General features: G+C 40.2%; 1 protein-coding gene across 1 annotated transcript in view; it reads right to left on the bottom strand.

Moving 5' to 3' along the window:
* Positions 1-26397, bottom strand: part of EYA4 (EYA transcriptional coactivator and phosphatase 4) — a 199657-nt gene that overhangs the window by 5782 nt on the left and 167478 nt on the right. The window contains exons 10-14 of the mRNA XM_073335208.2: positions 24722-24805; positions 12573-12662; positions 4720-4778; positions 4455-4615; positions 1998-2112 (exon numbers count right to left, since the gene is read on the bottom strand). Coding sequence (XP_073191309.1) covers positions 1998-2112; positions 4455-4615; positions 4720-4778; positions 12573-12662; positions 24722-24805 — 509 coding nt within the window. The remainder of the gene's footprint in view (positions 1-1997; positions 2113-4454; positions 4616-4719; positions 4779-12572; positions 12663-24721; positions 24806-26397) is intronic.

Here is a 26397-nt window from a genome sequence, read left to right as displayed (position 1 = left end):
TCACTTTCAAAAACGTTCCCAAAACAGCACTCTCAAATTGGCAGTGACTGGTGACTAAGGAACAATCAGATGCAAAAGAGTTAGGAGGGGGAAAAATGACTTGTCATTCCTGCCTTAAGGGGAAGGACAGGGACAATAGAGAAATACATATTTTTCTCACCCAAGAATTGTAAATTAATGGTGGCCTCAAAACTGAACATCACCATCTTAATATTTCAAGTGTGGAAAGAGCAATCTTTCCAAGGGGAGGGGAGAGAAAAACCTAATCAGTGATGAAACTGGAAAGTTTTTAATGTCACTTCAGTCTGGCTTTGAGGAGTTCAGATGGCAGCAACTCTACAACCAGAAATGGAATTTAACACTATTACAAGGTCAGACAAGGAAGGGCTTGATCACTAGTGTAGCCCACTGGTGTTAACAGGGGGCTAGGACCAGGAACTTGTGGGGTTCTAATCCTGGCTCTTCTACAGGCTTAACTTGGGACCTCTGGCAAGTGATGTAATCTCATGTCTCAGCTTCCTACTCAGTAAAATGGAGCTAATACCCATCTACCTCAGATACATTGTGAGGATTGATAAATGTACAGTACTCATGAAATACTTGACAATTATTTAAACATCTCTGACTGGTCTTTATGTAATCGGTAATAATTTTCCAACAGCCATTATTGCTTAAATGACAATGCAGTTTTTGAATACTGTGTGGATGATAGTTTTAGAAATAAGTAGTATGGTGTCAAACACACATGCACAAATTATTTGTACTTCTATTTTTTTCTTTCATTAGATACTGCTAAAAACAGTTTTCCAGTTTAGCTGCTGTTTATTAAAAAAACATGTAGATGTTTAAAATAGTTGTTCATTTTGTTCTTTTCCCTTAACACCAATTCATCTCACCCATGTTACTCTTGAAATGGAAGACAATGTGGCTCCATGTTGTTCCTTTCCGTGGTTTTGCACTTGCAGTACTGATTAGCTCAGAGGGAACGGGTACTGCTCTGGGAATATCATTGTTGGAGAACCAGCAATGAAGATTATTTTTATTTCTTAGGGGTGGGAATGCTGCGTTTTAATTACTTTGGTTAAACAGAGAGTTGCTCTAAAAAAACCTGCATATCCACTCAGGGCATGTTTATATTTCAATGTAAGTCCAGGGTTAATAGCACATGAGTTCGCAGATCCTGGATTTGTTAACCTAGGGCTTGAGCATCTACACTAATTTGTAACCCCAGATTAGGAACTGTTGAACCTTCAGTCCCAATCTGGGGCTCCAGTGTACACAACACATTGTGCAGCCTGAGTACAACCACCCATATCCCAGACTCCCTAGAGCCCACCCAAAATGTGGCTGCCTTAGCCTTTTGTTCATTGTGTAGTGTGTGAAAACTTGACTGTCTACAGAACAAAGAAAGTCAGCCTATGGGATGCTAAGGGTGGACTCCCAGAGCATGAATCCAATGGCTGTGTCTACACTGCAAGCAATAGGGCTTGAACCCTCGGTTCTGGCTTGGTCCTTCTTCCCCTATGGTGCCCTCAGACCCTGGGTCAGAGCAATTTGTGTGTTGGTGGAAGGGAGGTTAGGCATAAGCCCAAGTTTGAACCCTGGTCTCACACTGCAGTTTAGACATACCCCCAGAGTCATAATTATTATCTCTGCAGGAATGGACAGAGACCTTTGAGTTCTGGGCTTTTGTGCTCTAATGTTGTGCCGTGCTTGGGTACCACTACAGGCAGACACTATGCAGAAACACAAGATAGAGAGATTTTGAATTTAGAGGACATAATTTAAAGGTGAAGTCCATTTTAGGCTTACATTAACTGTAAGTGTCCCTTTAACGTACATCTAAAGAACTGAAATCTGTTAACTTAAGAGTTTCACCCCTCCACTTCACAGATTTACTATAGGGTTACTTATGAAGGCTATTCTGCTGTGGCACTTGTATTTTTAATATAAAATAAATTAATATTAATGTTCTTACAATATACACAAGTACATACCTAGTGCTAATAATTGATAATGATTTAAGTGCATTTGTCAACCAGGAGTCGGTCAGAGCTTCAATCTCTGCTCTTAACTGCAGCCACGCATCTCTTTTAGCAGGGCCAAGGAGACCTTATATATAAATGAGTAAGGAAAAACAAACAAATTAAACTGTGCTTTAGCTGGAACATGCAGATTTTACCGTAATTTATTCTATTTTGAATTCTGCTTTTAAGGCTTGATAAAATTCATCCACTGAAGTCAATGGATAGACTCGCATTGACTTCAGTGATGACTGGATTGGGGTTTTACTTCTCCACACTGTAATGGGGATGTTTAAGATTCTAGGACTTAAATAATTTTGTTTGAAAGACACCTGAGCTCTCATTAATAACCAGCTTAGATACCCGGTTGTTTGAGGGTGTGTGTGTGTGTTTCTTCCCTATAGTACATTTTCTAGTACTTTCCCCAAAGCAATTAGACTACCACCACTTCTGTTGCAAGACTATCCACAGCCTAATAACCATACACCCTACCGAAATGCAGCCCCAATTATCTCTGCTAATGTTATCTCATTACTTCTAGTTATGGACCCTAAACAATTTCTATCCAACCTTGGTATCTGAAGCTGTTGCAGCCTTGAAGTATTTGTAGACTTTATGTCATCCTTCCTTTAATCATGTCTCACAAACTATAAAAGCCTCCCTCCAACCTCTTTGTAGTCCCCTTAGATGTGAAGGGCAGAACACTTTTGACCATAACTTAGCCCAGTCAGGTTTTCTGTTTCTCTGTCAACAAGACCACAATGTGAGGAAATAATGTTACAAAAGTTGGAGGCAGCAGGATGCATGTATGAATTGGCCACAAAGGGTGGAATACATTAGATAATCAATAAAGCATAAACGATGTTTGTGGAGGGAAAAGAAAAATACGTACAGAATACACTAGGTAGATGGACTCCACCCTCATACTGATACCTGCTATTACAACCATCCTGTTTACTTTAGGTTCTTGCACAGTGGCTCAGTAACCCATTTTTGAAAATGGAATATAGCATCTTTAGAATTCTCGACACAGTAGGAGCTTTTGTATGAATGTCCAGTAAATCTGTAGGTCAGTTTGTTCCTGTATTTTTAATGTATAAAAATTCCATTTCATAATGGTAATATGACACTCCGGACAGGATAATTTCTTGGGATATCATTAACATCTCAGGTATCTTAAGCCACTTGGTCTTAAGCCATGCAACAGTCACCACCTACAAATGCTCTTACTGCTTCATTTTCCTGTAAGTAAATACTCTTCAATAATAAAAATGCGAAGATATATGTCAGTCCAGTTCTCAGTGAAATGTTTACTATGGTGACTAAAACTCCTTGTCCACATCGTCCTAATTCATTATTCCCATTTCTGACAGTGGGACTGGGTTCTAAAGCCGTGCCAACCCTACATATTTTAGTTCACAGGAGAGTTTTGAGTTTAGGTTCCCCTCTAAATGAGCCTCAAATGAAGTCAGTCTTGTTACAATAGTCGAGAGCTTCATTGGGACCCTCAGCATCACACAGGCCTGGGGTCTCCCACTCAGTTGTGTCTGGAACAGGGGAATGGAGAGAAGACCATGTCTTCTGGGGGTGGATGATTGATCTGGATCCCTCAGGGCTCTTCAGATTGGGGCTGGCTGGCCCTCTAAATCTTACAGGAGGGATCCTCTGGGTTCATTCAGCCTTCTTTTGCAACAGTAGAACTCAAAAACACTTTCAACACTGCTGCTATTACTGCCACTTGGATGCCCAAGAGTGTGAAGCCATCATCTTGTGAGAGATCAGACGTTGACTGTTAACTCGCAGGTGGGGGAGTCTGCTACAGAGTTTATGAAAGGGCACGGCAGCAGGACTAGAAGAGCTTTTCTGGCTTCAAAGCTGCAGCATGCAGTGGACTGACCTGGCTGGCTGCCAGTGGACTTCTTCAATGGGATTTGGAAGAGAGTGTGGCTACCACCCAGCCCACCAAAAGAGCAGAATGGGGGAACAGACCAGTCAGACTCGGCATGAAGGCACCAGCGGGGAGGAAGCAGAAGGACACCTGACCTTTCTCCTAAAAAATATTGTAGGTGGTTGGAACAGCCAGTAAGTCCGAGGGAATTGTGTCTGAAGGATGAAATTCTGGCCCCACTGAACTCAACTGGAATTTTGCCATTGACATCAATTGGGCCAGAATTTCACTCTGAGTGTGCTGCTATCACAATTCTCCAGGGTCTCCCTCTTTGTCCCCGAGAAGCAAAATTCTAGCCATCACTCTTAATGGCAGGGTATCTTGCACAACTCTGGACTGGTCGTTTATATTACATTTTAATAGCACTAATTCCACTGTGGAGTTTCCAAGGGTATAGTAAGGTAGCATTACTTAATTACCATAACCATACAGTAATGTCTTCAAATGTAACTTCATAATATTTCAACTTGTCCTAACCTTACCTCCTATGTTGTTCTTGTAAGTATTATACAATTCTTTTACTCTTCTGTAACGGAAAGCCAGCTTCCTCATCCAGTCAACCCCTCCTCTTACACCTGTTGGCAGACAAAGGTTTGCACTACTTGCAGCTGCATGGAAGCCATCAGTTGCAAAACTGTAGGTACTGCAAACACCCAAAATATATTAAAAATAAATACAATTTATTTCTGTAAAATGAACTTTTTTAATCTTGCAAAAAATAAAATTTTGAAAGAGAGTATATCTTACCTTAGGTCTTGCCCATTGTCATCAGAAGAAACATCATCTATATGAACTTGATCACATTCCTATTGAAAAAGTAAAGTAAAAAGATAACTTGTTTTAAAGGTTCACGTATGTGTTAATACTTCCCAATATGTCTTTAGTACAGGCATTAATGAAACAACCTGTGTGTAGCATTGATTGTGCCAGAAGATGGCAGTGTCTACACACTCAATCATGATAAACTTTTCTTTCGAAACAAAAGAAATTTCAACTCCTCAGACACTATTCAAATTAAGAGTTAAAATGGAGTCGCCAAAGAAAGTTACAAGGTACTTCAATGTGATTTTAGACAGAATTTCTTTAAAAAAACCCTCTCCTAGTCTCTCTCTGATGCGTTGGTAAGATGTGTGTTAACCCAGCATTTCAAAAATCAGTTCAGACCATTGTTCTCCATTCTATATAAAAGCTAGACAAACGTCAAAGATCTGTCATTTCTGTTAAGCCTCCAAAAGTCTGGATGCTTATCCAAGTCTTATCTGAACTTACCCAAACCTCTTTGGTTTGGAAACCTCACAAAATCAAGCTCTTGAGGGCTCCACTACTTCCTGGTTTCAGCTGGGCTGAAAAAAACCACAGAAACAGCCTGTCCTGTAGTATTTGACTATGTCCAGTCCCAGAAAAAAAACAGGAAGTATGGAACATAAAGAGAAAATGTATAATTTAAAAAGAACTTTTTCTTTATTCAGGCACTGTTTTTTTAAAGGTTTTTCCATTGTTCACAGTTACGGAGAAAAAGAGGTGAATGTGGGATCACAAGAAAATATTCTCAGTGAACGTGTACACAAGTGCTGCATGGATAGTTTTACATTTGTTTTCTGTACCACAGTTATAGTATATCATCTGAAGGACATGTATGGATTCACTAGTTTGGAGATTTTACCTGCACATATTTAAGTGATGCTGTCACAAGTGAAAATAATCACAATTTGTGAAGGTTTGGATTAAAGGATTATATTGAAAAAGTCAAACTTTTTCTAATTTTTTAAAAAAGGTTGAGGGATGGTTTTGAAAACTGATTCACCCACTCTACTGCTTTAACTCGCACGTTAATAAAATCACTTAGGCTGAGCTTTCCACTTACAGAACTGCATACACTTAAATGACAAGCTCTCTGTCATCGTCAAACAAAATCACCAGTCCAGCTGTGCACTTTTTCGAAGTCTCAAAGCTCAGTCTAGTACAACTGCTAAGAAAATTTAAAATCTGAAGAAAGGAGAAGTTTCAGAATATACACATTGAAAATTTAGAATTTAAACCAGGAAGGCAGGACGTCTAATTAGAGATGTAATTTTTAGAAATTTCATAAGAATTTTTTGTCCAACACTTTATTGCTTTAATAACAGTTAACACGATGATTTTTTCCCATGCAAAGTAAGCCTGTTAAAGTCAGATTAGACTTTAGAACCAATTTGTGGACAAAATGAGTGCAGACAACATAATTTTAATAGTTGTATTTATGATTTATCATTCTGTAATATACCCAAAAGAACTAGCAGCCAAATTCTATTTGTTTGGCTTAACCCAATCATGTAATTGCCATAGAAGTGTAAGAGCTCCTTGGGTTCAAGGATTGTTCTTTCCTTGGGGGTAATAAAATGCATTTTTCTCCCTCTAAATGAGACGGGATTATTGCAGGGTGCAGAATATTATAGAATATAAATGTGGACACTGGGGAAAAACAGTAGGTTTGCACAAACTGATGCTGGTAAAATAAAAAACAACCCACTCTAAACAGAACTTTTTTGGGCATTTTAACAAGTTCAGGAAACCCACAACTTTGTTTATTTTTGTGTGGACCTCTGGACTTCCTGGTTCTGACAGGAACTAGCAAAACGCTATTGGAATTCAGAGCCTTAAACAAAGTTTTTCTATGAAAATGGGGGGAGGGCAAAGGGGGGGGAAAGGAGTGTTTTCTTGCTCTCTTGCCCTCACTATTGTTTGTGCCTATGGAGAGGTGCCAGTGGTGGATATACCACACAGTTGATCTTGGGCATGCTAGAATCAGACTCCATATTGCATTGGAAAAGATTCTGATATCTTTACTCATGTTAAGCAGTCATCATACTCCAGAGCAACTCCGCTGATTTCAGTGGGATTGCTCAAAGAGTAACATATTAGTCAAGGGTGTAAAGGTATCTGACCCTGTGAGTTTGTGTGTGCTGAGGAAATGAGGGATACACAAAGTATGCACAAATAAAAAGGAGTGTGTATAGCTGAATGTTGTTTAACTGTTCAGCTATTTTATAACGAGTACTGGAGTTAGAGTACATTTTAGTACTAGAAAATAGTTTTGTTTGGAATAGACCCAATAATTGGCACATAACCAACATCTAAAATTCCAGAGACTGACTTAATGAAATTATCAGCAAAATTGAATAAGAGTGAGTGGCAAAGGCTCAGGCTTTTTCTTCTCCTTTGAATTTTTGTCTTACAACTTGAAAGGCAGATCCAAATTCATCAATTTATGGGGAGGAAAGAAAGAGGGTCCAAGAGCATGCAGTTTTCTGACTTCCTTGCTGCTGGTCTCTGCAGGAGGGTTTTTCAGTTTCCATAGGATCGAAATACATGTGGTTTTCCAATTCCCCCTCCTCACGGAGTCTATGGCTCACCCTCTTAACCAATTGTTTCAGAGCTATGGGAGCATTGTTACTTGCTTCTTTCTTTGGTGCATTACTGAACACTCACAAAGGAGACCTTAGAGCGGACTCGTGTTCTTTCTATTCTATTGAAGTATTCCTTTCTTCTCGATTTTTAAAGTCACACTCGACCAAAGTATTTGTAAAATTTGGATAAACTTTCATACCAAAAATGTTCAAGTTCACCATAAAGCCAAGTCCAGAAATTTTGTACAGATTTTAGTCAGTTCCCTCCTGTTCCCAGTGGAAACAATGAACATGTTGCACAACATTAGGAGATTGTAACTTGTTTATAGGAAAGATGGGATAGAAATGGGGGGGGGGGGGAAGCTCTCTGTTAATTTGAATTTTAAGGTAAAATACCTTTCATAACAGCTACAGTACTGGCTACACTCAAGTCACAGTGGGTCACTGGCTGTGCAAGTTCAAAACTAAGAAAGATAAAATATATTTTCTATTACTGTGTGTGTACAGAATTAGTCCAGGTACAATAACTGACTTTTGTTTGCAGTAATATTTATTTAAATAACACTTCAATGCAGTTAATTACCTATAGGAATTTTTAGAGCTTGAAAATTTTACTGAAAGTGCAGAGCCTTCAAATTGTCCATAAAAATTATCCTCTTGGAATGGATAGTAATCTCATTATCCAGTAAAAACAGTGACTCACTGCACTGAAAACAAAAATGCTTTTATACTGCAGATATTCAGCACTACACATTTTCAGGATGTACAGAACCACCCATTTCATGTACATGCCTCAGTCTCTGTTAAAACTGGACTGAATTGCCTGCCAAGTTTTGAGGCTTATTTAAACTGCTACCTGAACTTTTCCCCTCTTTTATATGAAAGAAAAAATAGCAAAGGTTGATTTTTTTTTCATTTCAACATGAGAAAGAAGTAAACTTATAGATTCTTCATACCTCATTACCCTTCTTACTCTCTAAACCAATATTACGTATGTATATTTCTTTAAACTGTATGAATTTGGGTTTCCCACAACTTATGATAAAACTACAATAAATAGCAATAGACTATTTTACTGCTGCACACATACAGGACCTAAGTCCCAATTACTATTATTAACATTTGTAGACACTGATTTTTGTGCATGTGTTTATGGTGATGGGGAAAGCACTAGAACTGAATTACTTTCTACCAAAATTTCTCAGTAATCCTTAGACTTAATATTTGTGTAGGACGATATATAATTTTATTCCTTACCTGTACAACAATCTTCTAATGAATGTAATTGCCACTAATCCAAACATTACTACTGGGCTAGCCCCACCCTCTAAGCAGTCTAAAATGGCTCTGCTGCAAGAATTTTCTAGAGCATGCAGCCACTGTATATAAGGCAAGGCTACCAACTAGGGTCCCAAATGATACTTTTCGAGCTACCTAAAATTTATACTTCAAGAATGAAACTGCTGGAGAAAAGTAAAACCCAGCCTCAGATAATAGCAGAAGCTTTACTGACTAGAACATTGGTTACTAGGTTCCAGAGGAATACCTCAATGCATGGGAACTTCTGGAAATTACAAGACAACAAATAGGGAGCAGATTTTGCAGGTGGTAATATCCAATAATCTGGATGTTATTACTAGCAGTTGACAAGTAGTGGCTGCATCAAACGAGAGGGAAAAGGACAAAGAAGGTTAAGAAGAGAACATCTTGGAGGACCTGGTGACTAAAGGTAGCATCACAAGTAGATGGGCACGTAATCCACACATTGGTCACCTCCAGACTATATTACTATCATGCGCTATATTTGGAGATGAAGATGACAGGAATAAAGCAGCTCCAGCTCATGCATAACATGGTGTCTCAGCTCTTCATCTGATGAGAGAACTAGTGCTCTGCCCCTCCACTACCTCCCATTTCACTACCTCTAATGCCAATTGAAGGCCTTGGTCTTGATGTTTAAGATCATCAACAACTCAGGACCCAGTTATATCTGAGAACGTCTCCCCATCCAAGACAGATGTACTCTTCTTGGCCAATGCTGCCCAGGGCATAAAACCTAGGACACAAAGCATGTTGAGAGTCAGAGATGTTGGACAGCGGAGCTTGTGGAAGGAATGACTAAAGGAGACTGGTCTAAACCAAGAGTGACTGATTTTAGAACATCCTGCATAACCCAATGTATCCAACCACAACTGTACTCAACTCAAGAGGGAAGGGGAAAACAAAGGGTGGGGAGAGAATAAAACAGAACCCTAGTAGAGCTTTTAGAAAGGACGAACAGCAGATTGGCCAGTCATTGTGAAGATCTAAATTCCCTAATCAAGGAGCGCTATTAAAAATCTTAGAGAGCGGAGAAATTCCCTCCATAGGTAAAGGGATTCCCAAGTGGCCATCCTGCAGACTTTTACGTATGTTGTCCAGACCCTTACTAACTCCAAGGCGGACACTGATTTTCCGGAGTTGTGACTTCTGGAAAGGTGGAGAGTCCTGTTGGCCTTCTGCTATATTTCAAAACAGAGGTCTTGGAAGCTTTTTTTGGTCCTACCTTGTAATACAAACAGTTGGTTTTGCAATAGTGTTGAGGCTAGAAAATACTTAATTGTATTCAAGAAATTTGGCTTAAACTAATCTCACTGGAATGCTAGATTCTTGGACAAAAAGCTTCATCTACATCCCAAAAGAAACTTTGCAAGCTATCGAAAATGGGAAAATGTTTTGATTCAGGCCAAATGCCAAAAGGAGCTTGAGAATGACTTTTAGGGCAAGGTGTTAAAAGAACCTTATCAGGAAAAAACAGGAGGTGGTGTTCCTGCATGGAAATTGCCCTATTTGCTAAATCTATAAACTGACATGATATCTACAAAGAAGACAACTTTAATAGTGAGAATGAAAACAAAGTGAAGCTTCGGCAAATGGCCCAAAGAGAAAAAAACAAAGCCATTATAAAATCAAGATGAAGTTCCACTTTGGAAGAGGGAGCTTACTGGTGCCTTGAACTCAGTACAAGCTTGAAGAAACTTGGACACATGCTAATGAGGAACTTAGGGTTCTTATGGCTGCCACCTGAAATCTGAGCATGCCAGGGCAAAGGTTCATTACAACGAAAACTAAGCAATGCTTTGAAAAATTGATTTAGAATCTATCCCTTGCTGTGGGGCACCAGAAAGAGAATATTCACCAAATGCTTTTGCATGGTCAAGTGATATCTCACTTAGACTGCAATAAAACACGCACTAGCTGAGGAAGAGCCAAGGTTTCACTTCTCAGATTTCATATTGCTGGAGAAAGGAGGTAAAGCTCAGGTGAAGAACAGGTCTTGGGACAAAAGGTTGAAGGTAAGGGGAATGATCTGAGCTTGGGACACAGTTATTTTGTGACTTTGGAAGAACCAGAGACAATGAGGTCAGCGAAGGGCAATGAAGACATCATCAGCTTGGTACTTCTTGATTTCCCTATAGGCTGTGGAACAAAGGAAGTGCCGATTAAGAGAGTCCCCGCCCCAATGGAAGGAAAATACATCCATCCATCAGGTTCCTTTCTCTCAGAATTTGAAGCAAAACCTTGTCAATTTTGATTGCAACGGGTGGTAAAAATGTCTTCCCGGGGAAGGTATTCTGATCCAAATTAGAAGTGGATCTGAAAAATCTTGTCTGCCTATTCAGAAAAAAACTGACAATTGTGAGGTTGTCACATTCCATAACAACAGAACTAGACTCCATGAGTGGAGCACAATGCATAAACAGTATTGCTGTTGGCTCTGGTTATCAAATAGTTGATACTCAAGCAGGGGATCTATGGTGACCCTAACAGGTGAGTGATCCCCGGTGGTCTGCCAGCTATAACCAGAGGGAGGAGAGCATGACTTGAGTAATAGCATGACTGATTGCATCGACGCTTCCTTGTGATCTCAGACCATGAGGAAGAACACTTGGACTAGGCGATGATTCGCTGAAGCATGTCTGTGCATGGCACAAAGAGGCTGGTAATTGGAGAAACAACCAGATGAAAAACATGAGATGGGCACTTGCCTCCAGGTGCACATACTTTGATCTGTTGAATACATTTTGTGAGGAGAAGACATGCAGGGTTAAGGGCTATGAATTAAACATGTTGAAGGCCAACTCATAAGTGGAAGAATTTGAAATGGATGGGTGAATAAGGATTTGCACCTCCTTGAGAGACACCTGAAATAGGAGACTGAGGTTCATTATCTTGATTATAGCTTGTCTGACTAAACAGATGACATACAAAAAAAGCTAAAGGACAGTCTGAAAACTCCCAGTTTTCTTTTGGACCAAAAATAAATCTGAAGGGAATCCAGAAGCTACTGAACAGGATTTAGCAAAGTCTATCTGTTGTATTGGCTGAGGGGAAGGAAATAGAATATTTTAATAATGAAACAGATGTAGGGATTTTTTTCTTTTTATACTATGTACAACTGTGCTGTATTTTACTGATGTGCCTTTCTTGTCTGGAGTCTTCAACCCTAAACCCACAATGCTCTTCAGAGAGTTGAGAAGGGGAAAAGAAAATTTGCACCTGAGTTTTCTTATTTTAAGGGTAAGGTTTTGAAATTGGAGCTCTGGAGACACTTTAGGGTTTGTTCTCAATTTCTATTTCTTTAGAGACATGAATGATGATTATGTCCAGATTGCCTGTTCATGACTAAAAGTCTGTCATTATTATCATCAAAACTCACTGATGAGAGTCTGAGAAGAATAATGAAAGCTCTCCTTCTTCCCTTGAAAAGGAAGGGTAGCTCTTTTTACCCTGAGAATATGGGAAAGCCAAGAGGCAGGCAACAAAGGAGGAGTTTAAGAAGAGGACTTCAAACTCTTCTGTTCAGACAAGGTCTTTTAGAGGCAAAAAGGGACCACTTAAGCTGAGAAAGAAGAGGTGGGAGGCAAATACGTCCCTTCTTATGAGAACATTGCAGACGCAGCAAAATCTGCAGACTTAAACACTCTAACAGCTACAGTGAAAAGAACTGTTGCAGGGGACAGAGGTGACATATTGAGGATGTCCCCACTCTTCATGTAAGTACCCCGATGCTTAAAAATTATTGCAATATGACTGCCTGTGATTGTTCAGTGAGTAGGACCAACCCCAGAGTAATGTCCATATTGCTATGTGTAAGAAATACTAACAGGTAGGAAACCTTTAATGTCATGTTCTGGGATGAAACAGACAATGTTACATTCTGTAGATTCTTACCTCCAAGTCATTAAAAAACAAATGTGTATCAGCAAGATTAAAAATCATTTCTTCCATTCGCAGGCCCAGGGTCACTGCCATTGGTGGATCCTTAGAAAATTAAAAATTAGGTTAGATATTTAATTACAATTCATTCAGGTAGCAGTTATTCAAAAGTTGATGTATGCCAACATTCTGCTGTAATTTCTCTAAAATTCTCTGGGTCTGAACCTTTTACTATAAAGTTACTATTAGGGATTGATGTGTTGAAGGGAGTTCACAGACTAACAGCAAAATCCTTGGGGTGCTGAAAGGATTGTTTTATGAAAAATTGTCTAAAAAAGCTAAATATTGATAGATTGGCTAACCTATGGCTGAGGAGAAACATGATAACTATTTATATATTTGCAGAAGGTGAAATATTAAAGTCTAACTAAATTATTTACAGCTGTACCAAGGAGGAGAACTGCTCATTAGAAGTCATAAGATGAATTTAGTAAAGAAAATATTTATTTTAATAAGAATAGTTTACATTTTTCATCCAAGGACCCCAAAGCGTTGTATAAAGGTTTGGTCAGGTCTTTATTCCCCTTTTACAGACAGAGAAACTAAGATATAGAGAAGTTAAGTGACTTGGCCACATTCACAGTGAGTCAGTGACATAGCCAGGAACACAAAACACATTCTCTGACATCCAGTTTGCTACACCATCCATTACACCATAGTAATTCATTTTGGATTAGAAAAATCTTCCCAACATTTGACTGCATAATAGTCTCTCAAATTAAGTGTCAGAAGCCTCTTTAGTGAGGACACGTAAAACTGAAAAAACTCACTAGCTATTGTATTGTATGGAATAATGGTATGGAATGCTATATGGTGCAAGGGAGGGGGGACTTAAAACGTCTTTTCGATTTCTAATGTGTACGCCTTATGACAAAACAAAAACCAGTCTGAATCTTCACCCATCCCGCAAACAAGCTTCACTTTAGAGAAATAGCCTTCATCCCACCTATGCATTTTTCCAATACCAGTTCTCTTCCCACACCTTCTGCTACTCCAAAAACACTTCCTGGCCTAATTCACAACTACTCCAACTGAACACCTGTTCTTCCTCCCACACAACCCCACTATCTATCCTCCTTTCACTGCAGGCACTTACCTGACCAAATTCCAAACTCTCCCTCTATATTTGTAATTCATGACCCCAGCAGATGCTGATCTCCAGTCCCCTTTCACTGTAGGCTCTTAGCCAATCTCATGTACTCCATGGCACTACTGATTGGGAGACCCACAGTACCAGGAAAACACATAAAGGTCTTTTTGTAACTCACAGCTAACAGAGTTCTTCCTTTAATTCAAGTTGTAAAGGCCTGCTGCTGGACATGGTCTGCAGCTGTTTGTGGTTTATTACAGACAGGAGTTAGACTCTCCATAGTTTAGGCTGCCACCATACTCCCATTATAAGGCTGATCTGATCCTCTTGTAATTTTTTTAAAAAAATCCACATTTCACTTGCTGACAGCTACAGAGTTTTCTGAAATTTTTTAGTAAATTAAGTACTTTGAGGTTAAAAGACTTAAAATTGCTGTCTTTAGAAATAATGTAACGTTTTGTATCCCTCTGTCAGCAGAATCACTCTAAACCACAAATCATCATTTATTTGTGTTATGAACAAAGATTTTGCCAATCAGGACCAGGCCACCATTGCAGTAGGCACTTTGCAAAAACTTTTTCCTGCTTTGAAGCACTTAAAACCGAATGGGAAAATTTGAAACAGACATATTTTGGCACTGGCCCAGGCAAGAAGCAGATTTCAAGAGCAAGAAGAGTGAAGTGTTTAAGAAATTGTCATTAGCTGGAAACGAGACCAAATTCTCTGTCAGCTTCACTATTCCACTTCAATATTTTCACGTTGACTATTTTTCTAAAAGGAAACTCCAGGACCTTGTAAAATGGCTTCTTCCTGAATTCTCCACTAAAATGACCATTTGGCATCAAGAGTACTTGGGTGAAAAGTGCAGGAAGTGCACAGGTATATTTTCCAGAGGAGGTAACAGAAAAACATAGGTTCAGTGATTTGCCAAAGGTTACATGAGATGTTTGTAGGAGAGCTGGGGATAGAATCCTGAGCTGAGAGATGATAGATCCGTGCTGTCTTCAAGGAATAACCACTGGATGTTAACCATCATCATGAAATAGACTAGTAATTTTAGAAAAGAACAAACTGGCTAGATACATGAGACAGCATCTAGTTTTCTTCTCTAACCACTTGAAATTCCTTTTCAGTGAATGTTAAGAGAATTGCCCCCCCCTTAAATATGAAATTCATAACTCTTATTTCTGCAGTATGCTGATTGACCCCAATCCTGCAGATGCTTATGCGCATGCATAACTTTACTCACATATGTAGTCTCATTGTTGTCAATGGGCCTACATTCCAGTGCTTCACCAACCTCCGAGTGAAAAAGTTTTTCCTAATATCCAACCTAAATCTGCTCCACTGCAACTTGAGACCATTACTCCTTGTTCTGTCATCTGCTACCACTGAGAACAGTCTAGATCCATCCTCTTTAGAACCCCTTTTCAGGTAGTTGAAAGCAACTATCAAATCCCCCCTCATTCTTCTCTTCTGCAGACTAAATAATCCCAGTTCCCTCAGCCTCTCTTCATAAATCATGTGCTCCAGCTCCCTAATCATTCTTGTTGCCCTCCTCTGGGCTCTTTCCAATTTTTCCACATACTTCTTGTAGTGTGGGGCCCAAAACTGGACACAGTACTCCAGATGAGGCCTTACCAATGCCGAATAAAGGGGAATGATCATGTCCCTCGATCTGCTGGCAATGCTCCTACTTATACAGTCCAAAATGACGTTAGCTTTCTTGGCAACAAGGGCACACTGTTGACTCATATCCAGCTTCTCATCCATTGTAACCCCTAGGTCCTTTTCTGCAGAACTGCTGCCTAGCCACTTGGTCCTTAGTCTGTAGCAGTACATGGGATTCCACTTAATTGTGGAAATACACTATAAATGACTGCATCATAATCCAGTTGTTTTTAACACAGTTACATTTTACTGGAAGAGAGAAAAAATAGTGTAATTGAAAGATATAAATGAGACACATGCCTGTCACAACATGTGGTGTACCTCATCCAGTGACCTAAATGCCCCAATAGCAACTATGTGGGTGACACCAGATAATAACTATGCTCTCAAATGAACTCAGAGGAAAATAACAACATACAAAACCGTCCTATCATCTGTGGTGAACACTTTTCACAAAGCGATCATTTCTGACTTCAGTCCTCATCCTCAAAGGAAACCTGCACAACACTTTCAAAGGACAAGCCTGGGAGCATAAGGTTGCTAGACACTAAAAAATCATGGATTGAATACAGACACCAGATTTATGGCTTATTACAACAATCTATAACCCACTCTCTACTATCCTGGGACCGACATGGCTACACCACCACTGCATAAAATAATATGTAGCATTTTGGTATATATAATAAAAAGTAAAAACAAAATTAAGATACTTCATTTCAGCTTCTCATATATTCAGTTTTTGATCTCAGAATAATGAAATTCTGTCAAGGTAAATTTACTGAGTTCTTGAGGAGAAAATCTGGCCTCCTTAAGCAAATTTGCCAAATTCCATAATGCACTTTTTAACAAACAGTAGAGACCAAGTTCCAGTACTTGCCACACAAACGGGAGGAAGGAAGGGGTAAGAAGCACTCTCATGTACTTTGGTCAGCTTAATCAAAGGGTTTCAAAATGTGGAGGAATAACCTAATCTTCACTTTGTCTCTTAACTTGTATTTGAGGACACAGACTTAGATACTAGAGTACAAACTAAAACAGGACAAGAGAAAAATATGGAAAAGAGAGCAAGAAATTTAAGGAGGGAAGAAGCAAAGGGACACCCACAGTAGTTATACACAATGTAGCTATAAAAGAAATGTAATGAAGCAGACTGAACGTTTGCTAATATACTCTGCGTTACTCTGAAACAACACATATAAAAATTATTATTAAAAAATCTGGTAACTTTCCACAGATGAATTAAAAAAACCAATAGCAGCAGCCCTTTGGCCTCTACAGGCATCCTCTGTAGCCAGAAATTACTAGTATTCAATGGAGTCCAAATCAGCTACAGCACTTCTCTATAGCAAAAACACCAGTGCTTTTAGTTACGTTAGTAGAGGGTATAAACTGGAGCCAGACTGTCTGGACTTCTGTGCTAGATTGAGCCATCACTGGAATGCCTCCTAGGAGACTAAGTAAAAATATCTCAGCAGAACCAATATTTATATGTTTTGAAGAGGAGAGAATCATGATAGGGTCCCAGATAAAGTCCAAACTTCTTAGTTTCTTTAGTGGCAGCATGCTGTTCAATACCACCAGGAAGAGCAGGTGTTGGCAAGAAATGCTCACTGAATCCTTTTATTTATTGTATTCAAATACAATAAAAACAACCTATTTTCATATTATTTTCTCTAGTTATATATAAATCAACATAAAAAACTTGAACAATGGTGTGAGAACACACCTATAAAAGGGCAGTATTGCTGAACTTAATAGGAATAGCACTGTCCCTTGGAAAAAGTTTGCCTCACAAGTGGAAATGTTAGAGTTAAATGTTAATGTTGCTGGCCTAATGGCACTCCTAGTGTCGGGGGGAGCCTCAGGTTTAAGTCCAACTCCCTCTCTTTGGGGAGACTCGTTCTGGGAGGGTGTTATGGACGCTGGAGAAGAGGAAGAGAGGGCGCTGTTGCTGGACTCCACAGGGAGTTCCTGTCTATCACTCCTTGGATGAAAGTAGGGGGTTGACAACAAGAGAGTATAAGAGCAAAATGAGAGGTCCTGAGACATCTGACCAAAATACAGGAAACAATCAATGCAGCTGAATGGTTTTTTTAAAGTATATTAGTGCTGGTGAAAGGTGACAGCTGGGAGATGGTATAGCGAGGGTAGTAACAAGTATCCTTGTACCTCTCAGCTAATGTGACTCAACTCTGACCTGGACAGACAATCACTGAGAGTGAGAGGATAGCGTGGTCTTCATGGGCCACTCTCTATTTTTGTGCTGTCTTCAGAGACTGCCATCAAAGGGTGATCATGAAGCGTTAATACTGGTGGTGATTTTTTGTGGTGTGAGCATTTGTCCTCTAAGATACCCCCAACTTGTTATCATATGCCATCAAAACAGCTCCCATGTTTCAATCACAAACAAGGCTGGCCAAATTTGAACCAGTTAACGCTAGGGTCCAACCAAATTCACGGCCATGAAAAACACGTTATGGACTGTGAAATCTGATTGCCCCCATAAAATCTGGCTATTGTAGGGGAGTGAGGCTCCTACCATGTGCCGGGCTCCAGCTGCTTGTCCCAGCTGTGCTGGGGAGGAATGGGACTTCCTTTTGCCTTGCCGGGGCCACTCCCAGGGCCAGGTCAGATGCACCTCTGGGAACTTCCCCCGGCTGCAGGAAGCTCTGAAGGCAGCGCACCCACAGAGCTTCCTGCAGCCAGGGGAGGTTTCCAGAGGTGGGTCTGACCTGGCCCTGGGAGTGGCTCCTGCAGGAAGTCCTGTTCCTTCCCAGCTTGGCAGGGACTAATGTACTGGTCTCCATCTGCAGTAGGAGCCCCCAGCTGGGACATCCCCAGCTTTGCCCTTCCCTGGCTCCGGGCTCAGCGTTCAGGTGTTAAAGGGGCCTTGGGCTGGTGGGGGAGAACCACAGCACCCCCCAACATGGGGCCCTGGGCAGTCGCCCAGCTGAAAGGCTGGCCCTACCTCCTACCCCAAGTAACAACCTCCCCATGCCCTGTGACCCCACTGCTCTCTGGCCACCCAGCTCTGAAGGTAGTGCCCGCCACCAGCAGCAGTGCAAAAGTAAGGGTGAAATCCCATGACCCCTTTTGGGGCAGGACCCCCATGGTTACAACACCATGAAACTTCAGATGTAAACATCTGAAACTGAGACTGACTCTTTAAAAAAATCCCAAGACTGTGAAATTGACCAAAATGGACTGTGAATTTGGTAGGGCCCCAACAATAATCAATCCCCTGAGCCCCTTGTACACTGAATAATAATAATAAAAAGGAGAGATTAACTGGAAACAACTAAAAGATGTAGGTAGATCAGAAAAATCAGAAAATTGTCGGAAAAAGCAGAATACATTTTGGCACTAGCTTACATCTGACTCAAATTGTCACAATACTTATCTACTTGATAAAGTTCCATACACTTTTACCATAGAGTAGAACATTGACTTTTCTTTTAAAATATACTGTCGGGTTTTGTCTGTTCAATTGTACTGTCACATTTTGCACTTATTTTTAAGGCTGTCGAAAACATCATCCTGAATTCTCAGTAACACACATTCAAGTTTGGAGAACTAAGACTTTCCCCTCTGCAGTGCCATGAAAGGCAGTCATTCCTTTTTACCAGCCTGAACTTTGACTTGTGGTATTTTTGGAACATCTTTGCCCTTTGGATTGACCTTAAAGAAATAAATGATTTTACCACGTTGGGTACAGCTTAATCAGCTCCAAAACAGTGAGAAATCCCTGGGACATTGTAGAAAGAAGAATACATATTGTTAATAAGAGAACAGGAATGTACCTCATAAAATGTAACAGATGATGACAGTCTCCTAAACACATGTCCTGTCACATCAACAAATCCTTATTTAAGAGTTTAGCATTGTAGAAAACTCTATGTGCCAACTGGTGCTCAGCTGCAAAAACCATCCTCAGCCACACAGGTCATAACCGAACAGCTCAGAAACCAATGATCATAATTTGCTACTGCAGTAAATAATTAAAAATAGAAGTGTACTAATTTTATGGTGCATGAAGAGCATCAACAAAAGAGATGAGCAAAGTAACCTTACAAGCTGAGAGACAGACATGTTTAGATAACAAAAAATAATTAACTCTGGAAAGTCCAATAAAAAAAATCAGACAAAATCACTTAATTGTGACTTTGGGGATTTTTAATTAATATCTTGTAGCTCTGCACTGATCAGACTCTGACATACAAAGCCTCTCTTGCTTCAGGGGAAAACTGCAAGCTATTCTTTCAATTGGCTCCCTCCCCTGAAGAAGCAATTTGCCATATATTTTAATGAGACACTTACAATCTTGCTCATGTTAAAAAAATCTTCATTCAATGTGTCAGAGTTTGTTAATGCTACTACAGTATTATTTATATTACACCAGTCAGGGACAGTCTATATACTACTTAATCCTGGCTCAGCGCAGGAGACTGGGCTAGATGACCTATTGAGGTCCCTTTCAGGTCTAGATTTCTATGATTGCAGTCCCACTAGAAGCCCAAAATGAAATCAGGATCACCGTTCTTTTCTCCCTTAGGCTACTGCCTGTGGGAAAGGAGGGTGAGATTTAAAAGAAGAATTTTTTAATCTGCTGGTCCCTCTATGGCTGTGTACTGGCCTTGCATACAAACAGTTTGCCAGTCTGACTGTGACACTGAGCTAAGTCAGCTCTCCACTCTGTTCTGCATTTCCATTCACAGCCATAATTAGAGCAGTAAGGCCTAAAAGATAGATATTTTGTTTCTCCCAGGTCACAACAAGAAATAGGGCAAAGAGAAGGACAAGAGATGGCAGGTCTGTGTTTTGATGGGGAATAGTTGAGGGTGTGTATATATATCCATCTGTACATTCAGAGTGTCTGTATAAATGTTAGAATAGTAGAACAAAGGTGAAACCCTGGAAAATGGTCCATCTAAGTACCAGTATAATCCCAGAATTTCACACCTTGAAAATGCAATTTGACCACTCTGTTCACCATAAAACACTCTCTCCCTATTTATAGCAGCAGCATGCTACTCACTCACTAACATTTACAAAACCCTGAAAAACATATTGAGAGATCCTTATCCTTCTGTTTCATGTTATCGCATCTTTTCTCTTTTGGGAGAAAATTTATTTAATAAACAACATGACAACAAAATTTACAGAAAAAACATATTTACAAAAAGAGCTGAGAATCAGGGGACACAGGGTAAAGTACCCTGACAGTTTAAAGCCAGACATCACGGCACAGGTTGGGAGCTGCGCTTCCCCCAATACTAGGAGACAATAAAGGGGAAAGTGTAGGATTCACCGCTATGATTCTATACCAGTGGCTGTCTAAACTGGTCTTAAACCAACTTTGTGCCACTGGAGCAGCACAATCACAAGAAAGGATCAATGCCCAAGATGTTTTTTGAAACAATGAAGTATATCTAGATTTTAGGTACTTAGATTTTATGGTAATAGAGGCCATATATGTCCCTCATTATCTTTAATGTATTCACCCTCACACCTCTTCAAGGTAGGGATGATTATTCCCATTTTACAGATTGTGATCTGAGGCACAGTGAGGCTAAGTGATTTGGCCAAGGTTACACAGGAAGACTGTGTCAGGGCAAGGAATTGAACTGCAGTCTCATAAGTCTCATAACCACTGAACCATCCTTCCTCCATATAAAAAAAGAATATATGCAGCAACATATAAACTATCAGACAAGAATTTACTACATATTTGAGTCTCAATGATACATCATCATCCTAAATATGTTTACCATAATACTAGGAAGAAAACTACTCTAGAAAAGAAAGTATCTGCCATCTCTTAATTTACTCTGGGAATGACTCTGTATCCTTATGATTTTGATTTTACTATGTCTAGCAGTATGAAAACAGGATCTCTTTTATTTAAGAAATCCTCTCTCTTGGTTCATCATCACTTGAAATCTTGGATCCCGATTCTAATCTCAGTAGCATATATCAATTCATTTCACTTTCACTTGAGTTACTCCTGACCTATGGAAATAAATTCATAATCTCTATCTGATATCACAACTGGTTGCTGTAATTAGTCATTACCACATATTCTGGCCTTTGATGGGGAATAAATTGTAGGAGAAGATGAGTTTTTACAAAGCAGTGATGCTGTTTTCATCTAAATGTCCCTACAGATATGGGGGGGGGAGGGAGAAAGAAAAAGAGAGAGAGAGGAAAAAACACCCAAGAGAAGGAAACCAAGAAGATATCTCTGCACAGCTATCGCTAGAATAGTTTTCAAAGTTATCCAGAAAGGATTGATAGCTCTGTAACATATTTCAATTTAAAAAGCTTTGCAACAACAATGATAAAAAATTTCTTAATTGTTAATATCTGAGATGGAGAAAAAAAAAAACTTCATCAGAATAGTTATACCATCCAAAAGGCCGCAAGCACACTTGGATTAAAATTACAAGTAACTGAATCATTGGGTCAAATATAGCAACTCCCATGAAGGTCAGTGGGCCCCATTCAATGGTGACAGAAATGATGTAAGTTGCATGTTTGGTCTGATTCTTCTCTCACTTACAGAGATATAAAAAAGGAGTAATTTTTGTTAAAGTGAATGGAATTATATTTTTTGTAAAAATAGCATTAGAAGAGTGTGTAGGATGTATGGTAATACAAGTGGCAAAACAGTACAACATGCACTGATTAGGCACAGTGAAGGTGTAAAACAAGTGTCATTTGTACCAGAGCTGAATAGCTAATCTTATTTTAGCATTCCAAAACTGAGCTGGTGAATTTCCATGACAGACAAAAAGGTACTAGCCCACCCTTTTCATAAACACCAGGAGAAACAACTACTTGCGTCTCCAAATACACATATCCGTGCACACTCTCCTGCAAACACCTCCACATGTGCATTAACACCAAACTCTCTTCCCTCCTTTTTTTTTCATTAACAGAAACATGCTTCACACCTGTTGCTTTTTCTCTCTCCCGCTTTCACACAGTCCCACACTTATTTCTTATACATGTAAGCAGTGTCAGGATGAGCTCCACCCTGACAACTGGTGGTGAGGTGTGGCAAGTTGTGGAAAAGAACTTCAGAGGCCAATCTCATTTGCATAGGCACACCCACCCCACCTAGAATGAGGCCATAGCTGCCCAAATGGTCACTTTGGCTGCTGTGGGATCCCCAGTGTCTCTGTTATTGGGGCAGGAAGAATAAATTGTTATTACCCTGATTATGGGAACTGTGCTTGAAACTGTACTTGGCCTTTTGTTATGATGGAGGGACTCACCATCAACTAAGTAGCACTTGCTAGGCAAGGGTCATGGGTTCCAAAACTCTGTGAATGGAGAGAGGTTGGGGACAAGAATTAATACATGGTGGCATGGGCCCCACGGTGAGGGCCTTACATGCTAATTGCACTTCCTCCTCTCTCCACTGTGGAATATCAGAGCTCATTTTGATTTCATTAGAAGTCTAGTTGCAGGCTGCTGAGCTCACTTTGGGCTGACAGTGCACCAGCACTGAGGCTCCCCTACTACAAGCTGAATTCACCAAAGAGCAGAACTGACTAAGAGCTGAAATCACTGAGCGTTGTGTTAAGTAGTGGGGGACCCTGAAGATATATTGTGGAGCAGTTTGCAGGACGGCTGGAGTGCCTTGTGGACCAGCTGGTGGAGCAGTTCGTAGGACGGCGGGAGCTGCTGGTGGGACGCAGAGCAGTTTGTGGACCGGCTGGTGGAGCAGTTCGTGGGACGGCGGGAGAGGCTTGTGGGCCGCGGAGCGGAGCGGAGCTGAGTGAAGGAGTTCGTGGGGCGGCTGGCAGAGCGGAGTGGAGGCCTATAGAGCTGTGGGGCGGTCAGCTTCATATCATGTAAGGTGCCTCTTACCCCCGTCCCATCTCCACCCAGGTTGGGAGGTAAAGCTCCGCAGATAAACTTTCGAACTCTGGGGCTGCCCTGACCAGGGACAGAGACTTTTGGGTCATTGGACTTTTGGGACTTTGGGTGATTTGGGGTTGCTGGACTCAAGAACCAAAGGGAAAGGGGCATGCCCCAATTTGCTTGGGGTGGGTTTTTTTTGCTCATGGGTTGTGTTATGAATCCTGTTGGTGGTGTTTCCCCATCATAATGCCATATTGTTTCTCTCTGTTATTAAAAAACTTTTTGCTACACTCAGACTACGTGCTTGCGAGAGGGGAAGTATTGCCTCTTGGAGGCGCCCAGCGGGGGTGGTATATATTTGTCCCAGGTCACTGGGTGGGGGCTTGAGCCGGTTTGCATTGTGTTATTGGAATGGATCCCCTAGATATTGAACCCGGCCCTTGTTGCTGCCAACTCTGACGGGCAGAAGGGTTACATACACACCACATAACCATGCCACCCTGTAATTCATGGACTTGTCTATCTTCTCAGCTGCCACCCCCACCCAAATCATCAGCATTCATTCTGCCATCAGCCCTGCCAATGTCAGTGTAGCAAAAACCCTGGAGAAAATCTGTATAAAATGTAGTTTGCACATGTTCCTTGCTCAGTAGGTGAGGAAATTCCTGTTGCTAGTACTTCTGGGTTGCTTCTCCCTCTCTCCCCTTTCACTGCTGGCTGCTCATTGCTCCCTGTTCTGGGCTTCTTCTCCAGCCACCTTTGGATTTCTCAGTGGCAGACAGGGGAGTAGTTGTGTACAATGAAAGCAATAACTGATTCGCAGCAGAGGGTGTTTCAGCCATTGTTGGCCTTGGTGTTGGCCTTGCCCAATGCAACAGCCATCCAAGAACACCAGCAACTCACCAGGAAGGCTGAGGTGTTAGAGAGTACATCGTAAACCCAGAGCCTCCACCCTAAAGCGGAAGGTTAGACAGGTCTGCCTCCCACCCATTTACTCTGACTTAACATTTTCCTTTCCCTGCAAATTCATCAGTTCTGTTTCCTTTTTCATCATCCAGTTTACTCATTCCTTTTCCCTGCCCTGCTTCCAAATTCACCAGTTATTTCCCCTTTCCCCCCAAATCTAGTACCCATTTGCAACAGCTTTTCACAGCTGCACCAGAAACCTCAGCATCTCTCCCTCAATGAAGCCTCTTCCTTACAGCTATAGCACCTACCTCAGAAACTCTACCTCTATTGGATCTCACATCTTACCTAAGGGTAGGCACCTCATCTGTCCCCTTGGCTGCTCCGTTTGGGTAAATCACAACTTCTGTACCTCAGTTTCCTAGTCAGTTTCCCACCTCCCTCCCTCACAAGGGCATATGAATGTTAATTAAGTTTTGTAAGGCACACTGAAGATGAAAAGCACAGTAAAAATGCCAAGTGTATCAGTAGTCTGAATCTATTATTGAATTAATGAGTCACATACTTTGCCATATTTTTGTGCATAGGATCCTGTAAGCAGTGAATGGAAAACGATGATAGTTTCATCCAAATCCCAAACAAATACACGCTGAAAACAGAAATGGAGACAAAATCAGTATGTAATCAGGAAATAAGATTTATGATCCAAAATCAAATCAGTCATGTCCTGTGCTTTAAAAAGCCCTTAAATGAGTAGGTCATTCTGAAAATCAGCCTTAAAATAATAAAATATACCTTAAAATAATCTATAAAAACACAGAGGACATTAAGCCTTTCAATACTTTCCAATCTTTTAATTACTCTATAACCTTTACAAGGTTTCATATATGTCACATACTATAGAATCTTTTTCTGGTCCATAAAAGATATTATTTCATCCACTTTGTCTCTCTTAACATACTACAGATGTCAGTAAACTTTGGGTCAATTACTTTGTTGTAAAGAGCTATTAATTTAAGGATAAATTCTACTCTCAGATTCTTATGTGCAACTCATACTGATTTCAGTCTGTTCCTCCAACAGAGATAATATCAACTCCTGGTGCTAGCTCTACATGCCACAAGTACTATTATGCCACAGTAATTCACACAGAATAAGGAATTTAAATAATATTTTTGGACAAAATGTCTTATTTTAACTTTTTATTTTGTTTTCATTTTTAAGGGAAATTTCTTAGTGTTGGTAAGAGGCTGTTTTTTTCTGAAATTCACCAGTGAAAAAGAAACTAAGGAAAGGAAAATGGAAATCTTCCCATAAATGTAAAAAATTACAACTGCTTAATTTAAAAAAAAATAGTTTGTGGGAAACTACAAAAAAATCAAAGACAGTTTGGCCAAAATCAGGATAAAATTCCTCACCCTCTGTACAAAAAGCTATGGCATCTGAGATTGATGCAAAGTGATACGGTCAACCCTGTCCCTCCAGAAGAGATGCAGGGGCAGGAACAGCCAAGTGATAACAAAGTTGACTTCTGGTGATATATGTGGAGATATGCACTACACGCACAGGGGGTGGAGCAGTCCAATGATATTAGCACAGAGCGCCAGTATCACAGTGGGAGAAGGCACATCACACAAATGTGCAGAACAATTCTCTGATCCCAGTGCTGGAATATACCAGGCACGCAATGAGTGTTGTTCTTCTGTCACACTGTCAGAACAGTGCTAAAACAGGGTTAACAAGAATATAATCACTCCACTGCTGGGACACTTGTGTTTTAAAACGTCATCTTGTACATTACGCAGATATATTCCTTTGCTATGGCCTTGCTCTCTCAAATAGTGGAGCATAACTACTAAATGACACTACCTACAGGGGTAAAGTTAAAGTAGTCCATAAGCGTTTGCAGGATTAGGGCCAAACATGGATGTCTCATATTTATGCATTCCTTTTTGTAATGCATATTTTTACACTGAATATGTAGATAACCGGATTGATACATCTGAATTTTCTTATTTTTAAAAAGAAAATTAAATAATACACAAAATAGAAGTTAATCAGAAAAAATATGAACAAAGAAACCTTAAATTGTTTTGTAGACCTATTCCACATTAAATTGGAAGAGACAATATGCACGTATGTATTATGTTGACACTTATCTTACGTTCAGTGTATTCAGGTATACATTGTATCTGCCCCATATTGTATACATTTAAAGTAACTACTAGAAATCTAGTACTT

Source organism: Lepidochelys kempii, chromosome 3 (genome assembly GCF_965140285.1).
Source record: "Lepidochelys kempii isolate rLepKem1 chromosome 3, rLepKem1.hap1, whole genome shotgun sequence".
Lineage (NCBI taxonomy): Eukaryota > Metazoa > Chordata > Testudines > Cheloniidae > Lepidochelys > Lepidochelys kempii.
Note: the sequence above shows the minus strand (reverse complement) of the source record. Positions and strands in the feature narration are given on the sequence as shown.